Raw genomic sequence first — 17,976 nt, forward strand, 5'->3', positions numbered from 1 at the left:
GCTTCCCCAAGTCCTCGTCCATCCCTCTATTTGCGACAGGAACAGACATTCTGCGATGCCGTTTTTCTCAAGCAACCGAACAGCGCGAAAACGCCGCAAATACCACATTGATAACACCAGTGGCCACGATCCCGTATACCAATCGACTTCTTTGCCTGCTACCGTGATCATTCCGGGCGCCGTGTACGAGCACCAACAACCGCATTGGCATCGGCCGCCCGTTCCCTCACCCGCTGCCTATCCTCACACGTACTCAGTGGTGTCCTTACCAGCCCACCAAGCGGTTACTGAGCCACCATGCAGGCCTACCCAACACCAGCGTACCTGGTCCCGGCCAGAAGCCGTCGTTTATAGTATGGCATCGGCCGCGGATGACCTGCATCGAAGAATTGATGACAAGCTGGACGATGTCATATCACTGATCGACGCAGACGCCTTCATCGGCTCGACAAGAGAACTTGCCATATCTATACCTCCCTCGACGTCGTCGGGGTCCTCGGAGCCGTCCACTGACCGAGACTTGAGCGGCCACGCGAGACCAAGGAAGCACGGCCAACCTAAACATGTCAATGTCTTCTCCAAGCTCGACCTATACCTCAACTCCAAGCTCCCTACTACGCTCCCACCTCTCAGAGTCTACATCCCGACGTATCCCTTGCTTTGTCTCGCCGCACAGTACTCGCTGAACGCCTACAACCAACCACAGTCCGCTTCGGAACGCAAGGATTATATCTCGGCAGATAGCAAGCTCGGCACCAAGGCCATAGTGGTCAAAAGCATACCGTGCGATGACAAGAAGACGATTGTATTTGCCATACGAGGGACGAGCAGACTCAGCGTGCGGGACTGGGGGGTTAATCTTCGAGTCGACCCTGTCTCACCTGTGGGATTTCTCGACGACGAAGGTAACCTCTGCCACTCCGGCTTTCTCAAGGTCGCGATGGCCATGGTGCGACCCATGGCTTCAAGACTGAGACAGCTTCTGGAAGAGAACCCGAACCGAAGTAGCTGCTCTCTTCTGATCACCGGACACAGCGCGGGCGGGGCCGTTGCAAGCCTCCTGTACACGCACATGCTGGCCGCGACCGTCGACAGTGAGCTGAATGCCCTCACGAACTGTTTTAAAAGGGTTCATTGCGTCACCTTTGGCGCTCCCCCCATTAGTCTCCTACCTTTGCAGAAGCCGACGACCGCAGACGGGCGACTGCAGAAGTGTCTGTTCCACTCGTTCATGAACGAAGGGGATCCTGTCGTGCGTGCCGAGAAGGCTTACATAAAGAGCCTCGTCGATTTGCTTTCGCGCCCTGTCCCGGAGATTCAGAGGAATACTAACACGTCACCATTGACCAAGTTGGGTGCGAGCATGTCCATGCTGGATCTGTCCCTTGGGCCGAAGAAGAAGACGAAGCCACAGAAACGAGTTGATGGTCAAGTCGCGGATCCGTCGTCCAAGTTGTGGTGGGACGTCCCGGCCGGCATGTTTTCGAATGCAGGACGTCTCGTGGTGCTCAGGGTGCCTCGGGGCAAGACTGAGAACGACATCACGGCCAGTATCGTCAAGGATGAGCAGTTGAGACAGGTCATTTTTGGAGACCCTCTTGCACACTCCATGGAGTTGTACGCGAGCCGGATTGAGACTCTGGCGGTCAGGGCTGTCACGGGCAAAGCAGGTATCGTTAATTAATTTGACGATTCTCTGGAATGAACAGCCCGTATCATGGGGCATGCTTCGGCCGAGTTGGACAGCGGGTAATGTGACGAGATTATGATTTTGGTATGGAACGCGAACGCTGACATGATTGATACCCCATCTTTTCACCCTTTGCTTTTTCTCCTTTGGGGGGTCCAATACATTCATGGAAAGCGGTGTGTCTGGGGAGGGGGGGTTTGGAAAATGGAGGACCGACTATGCTCTAATATCTCGTATGCATATGAGGCCCGTCGAGTATATTCTCGTCGTTATGTACGAAGAATATCCATCTAATGTACTGGGTAGTCAAAAAGCTCCTATGTATCATCGGTCCTGGTGCATTTACAGAGACAAGACATTCAGTAAAGTAGTTAAATTGTAAGCGTACGTACGTCCGCAGCATGAGATGCACAATATTAGAGCACACAGATGGAGTTTCCTCTACAGACGTAGTACAGTATTGCAGAGAAGCAGTACAGTACAGTACCAGTATGGAGACCACTGACCGCTTCGTCAACTGAGGTTTATTGGAGACGTTATGCTCATCCTCGAAATCTACTACATGCTCATAGATATAGAATAAGGTCAGGGAGGTAGGTAGGTAGGTGAAGATGCAATGCATCCTTCTCTCAACATCAACACTACATACGTACATAATGGACAGCGAGAACAGAACGAGCCCTTGCTTCCCATCCTTTCTGATTTCGTGGATTGATGCGTGGCACAAAACTTTAGGTACAAAGAACGTAGGCAACTAGTGTACAGATACGCGAGACTGTACTACACCGTGAGTGTACACTGTGCACATCGTGCCCCCGGCGACTCGCTTGAAGTGAGTGATTCATGCACCCACAAACTTGACCTTCTTCGGCCCTGGACCTCCAAAGTCCGTGGTCCGAACGTGTCGATTTAACATGCGGCTCCGGAAATGTTGCAAGGACGTCGTCGGCGTGGGCTTGGCCTTGAGGAGGTGTTCGTGGTGGGGCAGGGCGGCCGACGCGGGCTGACGTTGTGTGGACGGTGTCGACGAGGTGCTTTTGGCGCTTCTGGCTTTCTTGACGATGCCGGATGGGCGTGTATGTGCAGAGTCGGTGTGGGCGGTGGATTGTATGTGAGAAATGGGGGTTGATTGTTTTGCGGCGGAGGCGGTGGTGGTGGTGGTTGTGGGATTGGTGACGGCGGGAACAGGTACTCGTAAGGAAGCGCTCGGCGAAGGTGACAATGTTTCGGATTGGACGTGCGAAGCAACGGGTTTGTCTTGGTCCCGCCTTGTGGGTGACGATGGCACGGGAGGGACATTTGATTCTGTCGGCTCTTCTTGGTCGTCGTCGTCGTCGTCGTCGTCGTCGTCGTCGTCGTGGTTACCGGTGGTCGGCTCTACGACGATGGTGCTTGCATCCTCTATCTTGGTTGCAGCGGATGATTCTTCCACTTTCGAAAGAGACTCGCTGGCCTGATCGGTAGCCGTGGGGTGGGCGGTTATGGTGGTGTCCGAATCTGTCAAACTCGGATTGTCGGCTGGATTGGCTACAGGCTCAGGCTCATCCTGGTCGTTGATCGCCGTGGCTGTTGCACCTGTGACCTCGGCGTCAGGCGCCTCTTCTGTGGTCGATTGGTCGCGTACAACGTCCGTCCCGACTGAGGTCGGCTTCGGCGAGATGACATCGATGGTGTCCGAGGTTGAGGCTAGGTTTGGCTCTTTGTCCTCAGTGGTCGGCAGAGTGGCGGTCTTTCTTCGCTTGCTGGTACTGCCTTTGGTTGCACTTCCCCGTGGGTTTCGAGAAGATCGCCGAGCTGAACTCCGTGTACTCACCACCTCCGGCGCAGCGTCGCTATCATCACCACCATCATCATCGTCATCATCTTGTTCTTCCGTTGCAACATTGCGGGTCTGTGGATATTCCGCGGGCGTTTGGAACGTGTCGAGAATCGAGTCCTCAGGCTCGTTGCTGTCAAATCGTTTCCTCTTGTTCGCGGGAGTTTTTGCTTGCCGTGGGGTGTAGAATTCAACTGGTGATTTCAAACGTTGAGGGAGCTTGTGCTGATTAGTGGTGACTGGCGTGTCGATCCGGGAGTGTCGTGGTTGTGGCGTTTGGTCGGCCTCGACAGAAATTTTGGAAGCTTCTGAATTGGCGCTGTTCTTGGGAATCTCATTCTTCGATGCTGCTTGCCTTTTCGACGCTCGTGATATAGTTGGCGATACGGTACGATTGGACGTGTCTTCAACACTGGAAGAATTGGGCGTGTCAAGACCCAGTCTCTCTTGTAATCTCGTGGTCACCATTCCGACTGAACATCCAGGTTAGGAGCACAATATATATGCCTACAGGTTCTGGAGAAGCCTCGAAAGAGTTCCGAGAAGTGTTATGTAGGTTATTAGTTTGTCGTGTCGACAGACGGCGTAAGACAGTGGAATGGTAGTCAACACGGGGCAAGTCTAGAAAAAAATTCAGTCATGAACTTTGATAGGGCATCTCGAGCCAATCTTATCTAATTTAATCAATCCGCTGATCTTCACCCCGCGATTCCATTCGCGGGCTAAATCCGAAGGTTGATCTGTCATCACCCCTCGCCGACGAGAGTTCCTCTTGCCATAAACCTTATGCATTAATGTTGCATCGCCGGTGGTGGGTACAAAAGCTCTTCATCTAAATTCCAAAGAGAATCAGGAATAGCATTGTGGTCTCGTGGCTGTCCAGGATTCCAAAAGAGTTATTTGATCGCCATTGTTAACGAAGGCTTCCAATTCCCTCGGAGAGGATCGCACAGACCACCGACATCGGAGACCGGAACTGGTGGGAGGGGCGGAAGGGTATGTATAATAAGTTGGCAAAAAAGACCTTCGTCTCTGCTAATCACGACGACAAATTGTAACTAGTACAGGTAGCTGGGCCCCGACATTCCTGGCATCAGGAGAAAGTCACATGTTTTTGCGAGGAGCAGGGAACTTCTCTGCACATCTTCGGTGCCGATTCGGTTCAGAACGCCAGCGGTACACTTGGGTGTCTTCCAGGCACTACGCAGCAGGGATGAGTCCGATAGCAAGAGCCAAATCGCTTGACCACCTCGTCTTGACAGTGAAGGACCTCGATACGACCGTCGCCTTTTACCAAGAAACCCTCGGCATGCAACATACCTCCTTTGGGGCAGCGAATGATCCGAGAATCCAACGACATGCCCTCAAATTTGGCGGTCAGAAGATCAATCTCCACGTTAGCGGCAAGGAGTTCGAGCCCCGAGCCCAAAATGTGCAGCCTGGGAGCAGTGATTTGTGCTTTCTCATAGAGGACAACGTCGACGGCGTACTGGCTAAACTGAAAGAGAAGAAGATTGACGTTCTTGAAGGCGGGAAGGTTGTTCATCGAACCGGCGCTCAAGGCGCGCTGCGTAGCGTCTATATTCGTGATCCCGACGGGAATTTGATCGAGTAAGTAGACCTGACAGACGACCCCATTTTTGCTCGTATGAACAGCCTCACTTGGACTGTCGCGGCTGACGGCGGTGTCCACCCGAATAAGGTTATCAAACCTTGTCCAGTAGCACCCAAATCGATTCCCAGAAACGAACGGTCAGGCACTATTAAGCAATTCGGGAAAGCCAGGCAGATGAGGGTTGGACAGGTGGGAATTCGTTGACAATTGACGAACAATTCATGCTGTAATAACAGAGGTATCCTCACGCCCACGAGGTCTGCTCGCTCTCGCTGTAACCTGTGCGCAACACAGCGCTAGGAGAAATAGCATTCTGACACTTGACATGGGAGATACACGCCAGGATCCTCCACAGACGTTCTCGTTTAAGAATCCTGAAGTCAAGCCTTTGCTAGGGCAACGTATTCGGATTTGTAGTAGGGGTGTGACAAAAGACCTTGACGGCGTCATTCAGCTGGCGAAAACGTGTACCAATATACCGCCGAGTTTCTGTTGATTCTCGCTCAGCTTATCACTGGCCTAGAACACCGTCGTAGAAAAAATCCGGTAAGGGTTGCGAGACATGGAGATTCCTCGGATTGAACTTGTTGCCACAAGCCATCAAAACGGCGGTGTAGAGATGACTACCTTGATATGGTAGCAACTGAAGCTTCCGTTTCTTTAGGTTTCCACCAGAACACATCTCTGGATAAGTCGATTACGATGACCAAAGTCTCAGCACACCACAAACCACCGTGAAGTACCCCGAAGGAGGTGGGAAGTGCCAGGCGGAGCTTTTCTCGGTCAGTGTACTGGGAGCTTTGATCCAATTTGGATAATGTAGAGCGGTGAGAGTTGAGAAAGACATCTCTATGAAGGTTGTGGTCTCTTCAACTTTGCCTAGAACCGGCCCATGCATACAATGATATGCGCCGGACTTGTTCTCGCAGGGTGGTAAGGGAATGCTCTTGAGTTTGACGTAAAGATGCATGGAATTGGCAGACCGGTCGAGCCGGGATCTACAACAGGCTCCTGGCCCACCAAACCCTCGCCAGGCACGAGTCTCAGCGGTGATTCACCCGTCAATTTCGGGGGCTTATTCATGCTCCATTGGACGTCCTGACGGCGACGATGGTCTCTGAACAGGTAGTAAAAGTACCCAATGATCAGTAGACTGTCATCAGAGGGAAACTGGCCATGAGAATGTTAACCTCAATCAAGTGGGTCCACAATTCTTCTCTGAAGGGGTAACAGGTACCCAAGGTCAGAAGGCTGTCATCCGGGGGAACTGGCCATGAGAATGCTCATCTCAAATCTAGTGGTTCCGAAATTCTGTAATTCCGTCCATTGCAAGGATCCTTGCATAACTAGCCTGCGTACAGTGCAAGCTCAGATGATCATTTAGTTTTACTGTGGCTGGCTGAAGTGAGTCCAGATAGACCATGAAGCGTAGGTCTGGATTCGATAGCCGAGAGGATCACTCAGATGCGCCGGGGTCGTCGGAAGAGAGGATATGGGGAGGAGATGGCTTTTCCACAACAACCTTTCAAGATGTGTAAGTGGCCAGCCTACCTGGCCCGTCTCTGCGGCTGTTGGGCAGCAAAGGGCAAAAGAAGGGGGCATGCCTCATCTACCATTGGCAATGCGGCGAACGCACGGAGTGTTCCACAACAAACATGCGCACTAAGGGTGCATTACACATCTTGCATTGCTCATCGTCGACAGTCCAGAGCCCAAGAGTCGGAAACATGTCTCTGGTACGTAGATGCGCTGCAGAGCTCCCAAGTTGAACAAGGTGCCCAAGCTGCCGAATTGGGTGCGTCTCCGGAAGACCGTTCGCGGCCAAAGCTGTATTGAGCTGGACAATGTGATTCGGCCAGAGCACGAGTATTACTGTCACAGGGCTGTCTGTCCAAGCGCAGTGCGTATTTGGTGGCTGAGGGTAAACCGTCTTGTTGTGCTCCGTATACGTACGATGTCCGAGTCAAGGGCCGAGAACGACCAAACGCAGCTTGGCGGCGGAAGAGGCTTTTCTCATCACCACCATCACCACCATCACCACACCCACCACACCACCAATCGTGCCGCCACGCCATAAACCAATCCCTAAGGGTTTCGCACTCCACCAGGCCCTAGTCACCCCGATCGAAGATCGACTGCTGTGCTCCTTGTCCTCATACGAGCCCATGTCGATGACAGCAATGGTGATTGCTCGCATGTGCTGTGAACTGATAGCTCGGTCCGATACCGAAGACGAGTGGAACAGCGCAAGCGATCGCAGCATTCGGTGGCGAGGAGCGACAACCGTCCCGCCTGTGCTACTGCACAGATCCCAGCACCGGGATGGACCAGTGAGTCCAAGGCCCGTGCCAATGTTTGCGTCCTCTGCAGGCGCTCAGTCCTCCTACTGCACGCGGCGCATGTGCCCTGCATCTTACTTTTCTCCCCTCCTCGTCGATTTGTCTCACCCACCACGCTTGCTTCGCTTCGCACTCGATGGGCAGACATCAGCACCACATCCTTGATCCGGCTGGCCAGGGACGATGCGAAACGATTCCTTCGAGCTTACGAGTGAAAGAGATGATGGTCGATGGAATTCGAGAGTCCTTGCCTTTGTGGACCTCTGTCGAGGAGCCCGTTCTCGAGGTCGGTACTATGCCGTTTTCGCCTCGGTTCCTCGTCTCGACTTGCTGAACTTCCTGAATTTTCGCTTGTGATGTGCTGTGATACCCACCGGCTCAAACTCTGGAGAAACTCAATGCCGTGTATTCGTATTATTATCTGCAATGCACGCGGCCGCAAGCTTTCGCCGGTTCCTTAGCCTGATGGCTTGCATATCCCCTGACCTCTATCCTCTCGAGAACGCCTGTCAAAGTTTTTGGCGCCCCAGTCATCCAAAGTGCTGGTCCGCCGGGACGATCTCCCCCTCCGTGATGGAGACGCCAACTCGCGTCCCATGCTCTTGGATGCATTAATCTACCACCCTTCGAGAGAACGGCCGCTGCTAGCGTGACGAGCACCCGAAGGGATATACTTTGACCAACTCTGCCAGTCAAGAGCTTATCGCCTCCGGCCCTCGTCAAAGAGAATCCCCTGGATCAGAGCCGAGGCCGCAGGGTTGTTGATCCTAGCAAAGTCCCAGGCGCCTGCCCTGCGCTTTCTGTGGATGATCAACGTCTCGAATCCAGAACTGCATCAGGAGCCGTCACAACTTCTCGACGGCGCAGAAAATCTTTACACAGGCCTGCATGAATGCCGTGACTCTACGCGCGGTCGTCGATCCTGGCTGGATCTTTCAAGCTGCGCGGATCGCTCCCATAACTTACGACAATTGGAGGCTTGAACACTTCTTGAGCGTCCTTCCGCCTTTTACACACCTGCGGATTTGCATAATCGACGAAGCCACAAACACCATTACCGGACGACTTTCCTATAGCCGAATCTCGGTCATCTGCGACCGTCTAGCCTGGACTCCTTCTTCGGATTTTTTGAGCTAGGGTTGGGTAGCTTCTCTGCGTCTCGTCATTTGTTGCCATCGATCAGATACATCATAGCAGCGACGGCCTCTTCCCCGCCCATCGGGCCATCACGCCACAAAAAAGCTTTGCTCCAGATTGTCAGTGCTTGCGCTGGTATATCCGTGGCGTTCGTCCCACAATTCTTGGGTTGGTAATTCCAGGGTCACTCTCTTTACAAGGCTGGCTGAGACGCCAAGCGGCGGTTGAATCTTCAATGCTCGGAACCCTGCTGCCAGGATTGAAGTCTTATTATTTCGGATTGCCGCGTTATTCACACGCCATCAAACAATCACCTACGCCGGAGCTCTCCCTACAAGTATCATGACTACTGTGGTTCAACACTCTAATCTCGCTCCTTCAGCTTTCGATTTCCATCACCAATCTCAGTTCGCGTCGACACCGAATGCGTCGCGAAAGGAGGGAATGAATCCACATTACTATGGTCCTCCTGCTCCCACAACAACAGTTGGCGAAAACTCTCGTCCAACTCCTACCGTACCCTTCGCTTTTAATATTGGCGGGTCACAGCAATCATATATAGCTTTGGCGAATCCATCTCCACCGACTTTTCCAGCCTCGATACCTCCGCCTGGACCTCCGCCATTCTCTGTTTCACCTACCGCCCAAGCTTCACTACACCCCATCTCCTCCTATCCTCAAACAGAATCCGCAGAAGTTCTCTCAAGGTATGTCTGAGACGGGCCGCTTTAAAGCATGCGAATTGAAGTCGGAACAGGTCCTCATTAAGAGCGTCGGCTTCTTCGTTTCCGCCGTCTGGGTCTCAGGACCAGCTGCAGTTTGCACAATCGCATTTCCACGGATCCACAATAAATTCATCAAGGCGAGCAGATGCTCGTCATGGCCATTCGAACGCAGAAGCTCTTCCAGCTGCAAGGCCGCTCATCGACCCCCAAAAGCCAAGTAGGTGCTCACTATATGTTCGACAGCAGCCTAGAGCCGCCCGCGCTGGACCAGACGGGAAAGACAGAAGGTATCTTCACACATTTTGATTCCAGCGTACGCTCTCGTATTAATCCTTAAAAGGCCTATTGATCCTCCGCCAATACTTCAGTTGATGATGCAAGACTTTGACCCAGACAATCCTGCAGATGTGGAAGAAATCACAAGCCAGTGGTGGGTGGTGTACTGTAATCTGGTGGCGGCGGAGACACCGAGTCAAGACTTAACCACCATGCACTTTTTTCGAGACGACGGTAGGAAAGAAGTTCAAAGGTTGCTCCTTGGGACTATGGTGGCCAGTCCGACCGTAACTATGGACGACCCTGACCCGGAAACGATGCCGCAACATCCGAGAGCGCCTTCTGCTCCTCCCAGTCCTACGATTGATCGGTTCATTCCGAGGTCTTCAGCTTCCTCGACGAGGAAAGAAAGACCGCCTCATCAAATACCAGGCTCGTTCTTCATCTTCCCTGATTTGTCCGTCCGAAGAGCCGGTGACTATCGCCTACAATTCACTCTTATGAAGATGGAGGCCGGAATTTTGAACCAAAAAGGCTCAAAGGTCCCGGCTGTCGATATCACCTTCAGCGAGCCCTTTCGCGTCGTCAATGCAAAAGATTTCGATCAAGTGCAGCCGAGTACCAATCTGGTAAAGGGTCTCCTACAGCGTGGCGCAGGTTTCCCTCTGAAGCTCAAGAAAGGAAATAGAGAGGGCCAGAGACGCAGAAGGCACAATTCCGGAGGTGATTCGGAGTACTACGATGACGATGATGATTAATGAGAAGGGCGAATTTGGGCTCCTATCAAGAGTGTGACATGAGGCATAAGAACAGTAGCATGATCAGTTCAATGCTATAGTCCTTGGGAAAAGGAGTTCTAATGCATACGGGTCAGCGGAGGCCACCTCGGTCTCTGATTCCTTGAGTATTACAGCGGATTTAGGCGGTTCTTCCCAGAGCAAACCTGCCTCAACCAAGCCGTGCATACGACAAACATGCTCTCAATGAGTACTTCACGACAGTATGTCCATCCCACCAGGGGTTCTAGCCTGGATACCCACTGTTGGTCAACCTATGTGTGGGGTTCCTATGCTGGCCGGTGAAGTCGTTCGCAGACCAACCGAAGTCATGGGACTAACAAGTAGCGTTGACCAAAGAGAACTTTGAGCGACTCTAGGAGACGTACATTGACGTTCTCGCTTACCTGGACGGCCCGGAAAGTCGCAGGATGATCGTTCCGGACGTAAGAAGCTAATGTGACAGCCCAGACGAGCTGTCGAGGAGCAGAACCACAAAATGCCATGCACGCTTTGCACAGGCAAGATTGAAGGAGGCATTCCGGGCTTGTCAGGAGCCAGACTTGGTCTTCACCAATCCACGTTGGAAACGACCAAAATCTCCTAAGAAACAGATGCTTGGTGCCAGCGCGAAAGGATTAGTGGGTAATGCCCTTAATGGACCCACTGTCCATGCTAGGGACGATAGGGGGTGTCGAATGCAAGACCGCCATGAAAGGCAGATTCTCTCAGTTTGAGGAACAAGCAAGCTCATCGAAGCCCAGCTCATACCGTACCATTCTGTAAAGCGAACTGTCCTTGTCCAGCATGGTGGGGAGCGACTACTAATGTGCTGGATTTGTTTGAAGGTGCGAGCATTATGAACATGACTGCGTAACTGGTACATCTTAAGACGCTCACACCTACCTGACAATGTGTGAGGTGGTTCTGTTGGTCGCTTAGAGAAGTCCAGACCTCCAGCTAATGTGAGGCGTCCTCCAACTGATCTAAGGGCCGATCAGAGGGCACTGGGGCAGTGGGTCGAAGGAGTCAATCTGGAAAGTCTCGAATAGATCTGCCCCCGGTCACCGTGATCCACCGGTACGACAAGCGAGTCGGGAGGGGGCCCCATCCAAACGAGATTAAGAGAGAGCACGGCAGCATACGGGTCTTGCGGAAGAATCAATTGGATGAAGTATTCCTGGCGTTCACCTCCTGGCAGAACACCCCACGTCTCTCTGGTACGCTGATACAGATACTCTACACCTATCAAATCTCGGTGTCTAATATGGGTCTTGCTCGGGTAGATGCACCAGAGGCAATAAAGCGTCAAAAGCGGAATAATCGGCCTGGCCCGGTTGACACCATCTATATCATCATGACTACATTCTCTGTGTACGAGTTAGTCTGTGACGTTGAGACTACGAGTCACCTCAGCGGCGGCACAAGGATAGAAAATGCCAACACTACTATCTCGCCGATGCAGGCACAGGCATCTGACCAGAACGATTTCGGCAAGGAGAAACGCCGGACTGCCATAGTACGGCGGTGACACCAGCACGAGCTTGATACATCATCCGTTCAGTCTCGGCTTCGGACGAGATGGAGAACGGAGCACATCATTTTGTTGTCTAGTCCGAGGACCTTCACGGACCAAAAGGGCTCCGAGAATCTTATCTGGCAGGCCAAGGCTTATGAAACTCACTCCACGGAGAAGACAGCAATCTCTTGCCTTCTCGGACGGATCAGACCCTTTCGATTACGAGTACCTTCTCTGTCTGCAATTCTTCACTCCTTGGCGGTCGGCTGCCCTGAGCACAGACAGAGAGAGAGAGAGTGTGTGTGTGTGCGTGACTGAGCGGAATAGACCCACCGACTTCAACGGAGTTTCAACAGCCCCCTCAAGTCGGTACAGATCGTAGATCGTACATACCTTGTCAACTTATCTGCCGTGGGCAGGGCGAGGCGGCTGCAAACCTTTGGTGAAGCGACCGTCTCTAATTTGATACTGTCACGGGCGCGGGGGAAGAACTCTTTCGCATGAAACCCCCTTTGGGTACGATGCAGAGCATGCTGCATTAAGATGGGCATGTCGGTTACCTTCGACCTATTCCTCGAGAAGTCCCCTCTTCCAGACTGAAATAAAGCTAAGATCTACAATGCCTTGATGGTGGGTCCTTTGCATAAAGCGTTATTCTTCCCCTGTGAGGTTCTGAGCTGGGCCCCTTTTTCAGCGTCAATGGATGCAACAGGGACTGCATGGGACGAGCCCTCAGCACACGTTCTGGATGTACTACGCGTGCGAGCACGTCCCACGCTTCCAGGAAGGCGCCACTCGTCGTGCCATGAAGCATTGATCGAGGGATGTCCCACATGGATCGGCATATCATGACAGGATGGTCGTCCGATCTACGATTCTTCAAATCGGCAGGCATGACGGGGGTGCTTCGACTGCAACGCTTTTGATAGAATCATTAACCCCAGGTGCACCAGGACGAGATGTCGCCCTTGTGGGTGTGGACCAAGAGTTTTCCGTTCTGGGCACAAAGTTGAAGCCCACAATGGCCAAAATAGGATTTCATGTCCGTCCCAGGCGTCCTTCTGAAAAGATCCATAGCGGTCCGTTGCACGGCGGCATCCCGCTTTGCGTCGGACGAGACGACGGGAGACGGAAATCGGACGACGTTTCCACCTGACGTGGAAGAGGAACCACCGGCACTTTTTGTATTATGCCAATACGAGTTAGATTGCGTGTTGTGTGTAAGGCGGACCCATCGACATGTCGAAACCGAGATGCCATCGCCCCAATACAACACCAATCCTCAACACCCCTACTACCCAGTCAGATGGGCCGCAGTTCTGCCTCTTGCGGAACAAGTACCACGAAACATGACCCAAAGGTCGTGAGAAGCACAACATCTGCCCACGGTTGAGACAAAAAGTTCTTGCAGGTCGTCGCCGACAGATTCATAGAGGGAGAAGACCTCCATCCAGTCTGTGGGCTTGGCTTCTTTTCTTTTTTCCCCTTCTTTCGAACAACTGTCATGGAGGGCACGTCCGAACCTGGCACGCCCTCGGATGGAAAAAGCGCCGTGCATTATCATCATAATCGTCACGACTCATCCGTCTCGCCCTCGAACGGAAGCAAGATGGAAAACAGTATGACGCCCCATGAACAAAGAAAATGAGAGCAAGTTGCCGACCGGCGGATATGAGGACCGGCGTGCGAACACCAAGAAACTATGTTTATGAGCAACATTTACTACTGCTGTCAGCTTCTCGTATTTTCGGACGACCCCTTCTGATTTTGGGGAAAAAAAAAACCAATAACCCATTCCTCTGCTCCTGGACCAAACAGTTGCAGTTTCTCTAGGAGACTCCGCTTTGGATCTTGTCAGTGCTGCGACGAGTAAGAGTGTGGAGTACTTGAACGGATTGGTGTCGGACCAAGTACGAGAAACGAAAACGAGTAAGAGAGCGCGTGACGAGACAACCTCGAACACGAAGGCAATCCTCCTTTTTCTTTTGGAGTGCTTCGTAATGAAGAGGTGAAGACACCCGAAACTCTGAATCTCAAAATGGACAATGCTGGAACATTGCCTGAGGAGTGGCGCGGCGTTGGCAGATCTCTTTATCTCCTGTACTTAGTCACCCTGTACTTGTTCTTTGTGCACCCGAGCACGAGAGCGCCGAATCTTCCAACAGGATCGAGTAATTCTTACATACATGCGTTTGTCATGATCGTAATAATGTCTTACGAAAAGAAAAAAAAAAGACAAGTCCCGGGAAAAATACCCGCGCAAAACGGGGCGGGCCATTCACATGGTGGAGTAAGTACACACAATCGCCTGTACCTACGCACAGTTTGCGTGAGATGTGAAGGGGTGGTCCAATGTCAATGACATGTGTTATTCGAATGGGATGATAAGAGAGCATTGCTCCGGCCTCGTACTCGTGCAGGTAGTAATTGAACTATCGGTCAAAAATCGTACCATCCTAGAGGAGTAGAGCCAACAAACAAATTGATCTACTGTAACATCAACATCAAGATTCAGATCGAGATAGTGGTCGAGATCCAAAGGGCACGATCAGAGCTCTAGATCGTGAATGTCGTTCGGGTTACAGACTAACTAATAGCTGCCTAGGTAGGCAAGTGCATCCTTGACCCCATCTTTGCCTCCACGGCCTGGCCTTTGTCCTTGTTCCTCGTACGTACGAGAGAGATTCTTGGCTTCGTTACCCTTTCTAGCAAAAGATCGACTGCATCGTTCCACGCCAGGATCCAGAGAGATCCTACTCGTACTTGCTTCAGAGTCTGTTTTCCAGAACGCCGTATGGTCCCGATGATCAGCGCTCTGGTTCGAGTGACCATCACGAGAGAGAAAAGTGAAGCTCGTAGCGACTTTGATGCAACGATCGCCCACACTAGTTCAAGGTAGTCGTTCATCGATACCATAGCTGGAGCAAAGACCTTGGGCGATCGATGGCTTGTAATGTTGCCAGGTGTTTGCCATGTTGCCTACGTACGAGGGGGACAACGCGATGCTTCGAAGCCATTTCGTTTCATATCGTCGCTTTTCGTTTCGTACCATGATACAGCAACATAAAGCGGATGGGATGGTTCGCCCCTTGACTAACCCTTCTGAAGTGATTCCTCTACTGCATCATTCTTGCTTCGGGCTTCAAAGTCCTCCAGGAACCAATCATCCTCAGATTTCCTGGTCATGAACTCGTCGTTGTACCAATGTTGTGCGAATCCATCAATGTACTCAACCCATTCTCGATCGGTGTCGAGTCCCTGATCTTCAAGGTCATCTTTCGCAGTTGTAAGCCATGGTATGGCGTCCTTGTCCAAGCCATGCTCACGTAGCAGAAGCGCAAGTCGGAGATATCTCCGCGTCTTGAGACTTGCATCTGTGTTCTCCAGAGCTGCGCTCAACCCAAGCCACTCGATGCCAATCCAATTCTTCGGTTTGTCTTTCCGTTCAGACGTAACCCAGTGATCGTTCTCGTCCAGGTGGTGGTTGAGCCAGCCGTCTTTGCCTAGGTGGTAGAGTGCGAGCCTGACACAATGCTCTGCGCTCCCTTCCATGGCAGACATGGTCATGAGGGACAGCCACCGGTCGGAGAACTTTGTGACCTCGCCTGGCATGAGGAGAAGCTCGTGTGCCGCCTTGGGGTCTTTCCACTTCTTCACGCCGTCGCGGATGGCATTGTCGAGATCCCTCTGTACCGGGTCTCCTTCTGGATCGTCCCTGTCGAAGTGTGATAGATAATGATTTGCCGAATCGTGGACTAGGCTCCATGTTGGTCTGTACCTTTCGAACATCTCGGCTCTAGACATGAGACGATTGCTAGGCTCGAGCATGGCGTCAAGCTTCTTGGCCAAAAGGTAGTTGGCCTCAGCACCCTCCTTTGAGTGCGACATCTCGGTGGCTAGTTCACACCAGAGAGACATGGTACGCCAGTCGATCATCTTTGCGGCATGTTGTTTCAGGAACCCAGACACTCGGCTCGATACCTTTTTCGATTGATGTTCGATAAACGCGACTTTGATAGCTGCCTCCAGATCGCCGGCCTCGAAGGCACAACAGAGCGAGTAGTAACCTAACTGCGCAAACTTGCCGACATTCTGTCTGTGGAAGTCGGCTTCACCAAACGCTTCGAAGATCCGCGGAAGGACGTTGGGATTCAGCACCAGCGCGACCTCATCGGAGGTGAGTGCTTCCTCGTAGGTGCGGGTCCATTGGCTGTTATGCAGAGAGGTAGAAACCGCACGGTCATGGTGGATCTTTGCCCTCTGCAGCTCGGCGCGGTGGTGATTGAACAGTTTGACTACGGTTTGGATGGAGCGGAAGCCCAGCTTAGTGAGCTTTTGGCCGAGCGCGAGTGTTATGTAGTAGTTGTCTAGGGGGCTTGGAGACTTGGTGAGCCGTGTGAGATTGTTCTGCCGATCCCGGACTGGTTTCATGTTAGGAGGCTTGCGAGCGGCTCGTGAAGACGACGATGGTCGCAGAGAATTGAACGCATTTCGACCGAACAAACAGCGGCCTCCAATGTTGGGAAGGGCGGCTCGACGACATAGCTGTGGGAGGGTTTGCATGTCGTGCTGGCTACCGTAGCTCTATTTCCACGGCATGGTCGAGCCTCCGACGCCTGCTTCGTAATACGACCCCGACAAAAGAAAAGTTGTCTGGTGGTGTCAACAATAACGGGGGATCATCAAAGCGCCATCTCTACAAATGCGGAGAAATCGCAGGCACGAGAACGCGCCAAGAACAGCGGAGGCTCGTTTTGAAGACCGAGTCGATGTATCCTCGTCAATCTTCTCAGTCTTTCTCTCCAGCAGCACAACCTTTCGCAAGTGCTTGATGTCCAGGATTCGAATGCCACAGTCATATCCCTATTCCAACGCACTCCTGCTTGCATTCCGCACCCCCAGTCCCTTGGCGCAGATGTGTTACCACGAATCATAACCTCTGCATCGAAGGACGATTTTTCGCGTACTGTGTTGAGATGCCTGCTCCGGCTGGAACCAAGCGCGTCCGAGGCGTTCAGGTCTACCGCCCTTTCGTCTACGGCACCGAAGCGATCCCTTTCGACCCCGAGAACAGACCTAAGGATGCGCCACCCGACCACACGCACAAGTGGAAAGTGTTTGTCCGCGGGATCAACAACGAAGATATATCCTACTGGCTGAAGAAAGTCCAATTCAAGTTGCACGATACATACGCCAATAGTGTGAGAATGATTGAAGGTCCTCCCTTTGAGGTAGAAGAGACGGGGTGGGGTGAATTCGAGATTGCGATCAAGTTCTACTTTGTCCCGGAAAGCACCGAGAAACCGCAACAGATCTGGCATGGCCTCAAGCTACATCCTTACTATGGTGACATTGAGCAGCAAAAGCGCGATAGATCGATGATTAGCAGCGTTTGTTACGAAGAGGTCTTGTTTAATGAGCCCGTAGAAGTCTTCTACGATCTTCTCACGGGCGGTTCCCAAGCAACAAAGTCAAAGACCGGAAAAGGGGCCAAAAGCCAGATAAAAGCGCCTCCCACTGCAGAGATACCCATGAGAAGTAGTGGAGGTAACAAATTTAGCAGAGAAGAAGAAGGCAAAGAGTTGGATCGGCTGGGTGAGGCCGTGAAGAAAGTACAAGCGATGGTGGCGGAAGAGAAAGCCAGGCTGGTAACAGAAGAAGCCAGGCTACAAGAGCTGGAAAAGACGGAAGGAAAGCCCGTCAAAAGAAAGTGAAATACAAACAGAGTAAGGTCGACAATTTCTCGCGAGACAGGTCGACCCATCTGCAAATGTGAGTAGAATCTTCAACAACCATGACATATACGGCCTGGGTTTAAGAGCAAGCGAGAATTGCGATTCCGACAATTGTGCGGCTTCGTCTGCAAACCCCAAAGACAGGTCAACATTGTCTCGGATGGAGGCTTCTCGACATAAGCGATCCTGAGTTCGATCCCTCCTCTTGCTCAATATGCCTGTTGGCCGAGCGGTACCGACGTACAATTCTGAGAAAACTCATTGAACCGATGAAGCCTAAAGCTCCATGAAAGGTGTTGCCTGGTGCCTGTCTCATGGTTATGGAGCGATTGCGCGTCGCCAGGCTCT

General features: G+C 52.2%; 6 protein-coding genes across 6 annotated transcripts; 4 read left to right on the forward strand and 2 right to left on the reverse strand.

Moving 5' to 3' along the window:
* Positions 1–55: 55 nt before the first annotated feature.
* PV08_05659 (uncharacterized protein) lies at positions 56–1,684 on the forward strand (the record flags this gene model as incomplete). Its single annotated transcript, XM_016380000.1, has 1 exon — positions 56–1,684. One exon carries the CDS (start codon positions 56–58, stop codon positions 1,682–1,684), a length of 1,629 nt encoding a protein of 542 aa, XP_016235827.1.
* Positions 1,685–2,531: 847 nt separating this feature from the next.
* On the reverse strand, positions 2,532–3,974 carry PV08_05660 (uncharacterized protein; the record flags this gene model as incomplete). The annotated part of the gene is made up of 1 exon (XM_016380001.1): positions 2,532–3,974. One exon carries the CDS (start codon positions 3,972–3,974, stop codon positions 2,532–2,534), a length of 1,443 nt encoding a protein of 480 aa, XP_016235828.1.
* Positions 3,975–4,719: 745 nt separating this feature from the next.
* On the forward strand, positions 4,720–5,121 carry PV08_05661 (uncharacterized protein; the record flags this gene model as incomplete). Its single annotated transcript, XM_016380002.1, has 1 exon — positions 4,720–5,121. One exon carries the CDS (start codon positions 4,720–4,722, stop codon positions 5,119–5,121), a length of 402 nt encoding a protein of 133 aa, XP_016235829.1.
* Positions 5,122–9,476: 4,355 nt separating this feature from the next.
* Positions 9,477–10,356, forward strand: PV08_05662 (uncharacterized protein; the record flags this gene model as incomplete). Its single annotated transcript, XM_016380003.1, has 2 exons — positions 9,477–9,609; positions 9,635–10,356. The coding sequence occupies 2 exons, from the start codon at positions 9,477–9,479 to the stop codon at positions 10,354–10,356; spliced, it is 855 nt and encodes a 284-aa protein (XP_016235830.1).
* Positions 10,357–14,986: 4,630 nt separating this feature from the next.
* Positions 14,987–16,456, reverse strand: PV08_05663 (uncharacterized protein; the record flags this gene model as incomplete). The annotated part of the gene is made up of 1 exon (XM_016380004.1): positions 14,987–16,456. One exon carries the CDS (start codon positions 16,454–16,456, stop codon positions 14,987–14,989), a length of 1,470 nt encoding a protein of 489 aa, XP_016235831.1.
* Positions 16,457–16,869: 413 nt separating this feature from the next.
* On the forward strand, positions 16,870–17,607 carry PV08_05664 (uncharacterized protein; the record flags this gene model as incomplete). Its single annotated transcript, XM_016380005.1, has 1 exon — positions 16,870–17,607. The coding sequence occupies one exon, from the start codon at positions 16,870–16,872 to the stop codon at positions 17,605–17,607; it is 738 nt and encodes a 245-aa protein (XP_016235832.1).
* Positions 17,608–17,976: the final 369 nt, after the last annotated feature.

This window comes from Exophiala spinifera (genome assembly GCF_000836115.1).
Source record: "Exophiala spinifera strain CBS 89968 unplaced genomic scaffold supercont1.4, whole genome shotgun sequence".
Lineage (NCBI taxonomy): Eukaryota > Fungi > Ascomycota > Eurotiomycetes > Chaetothyriales > Herpotrichiellaceae > Exophiala > Exophiala spinifera.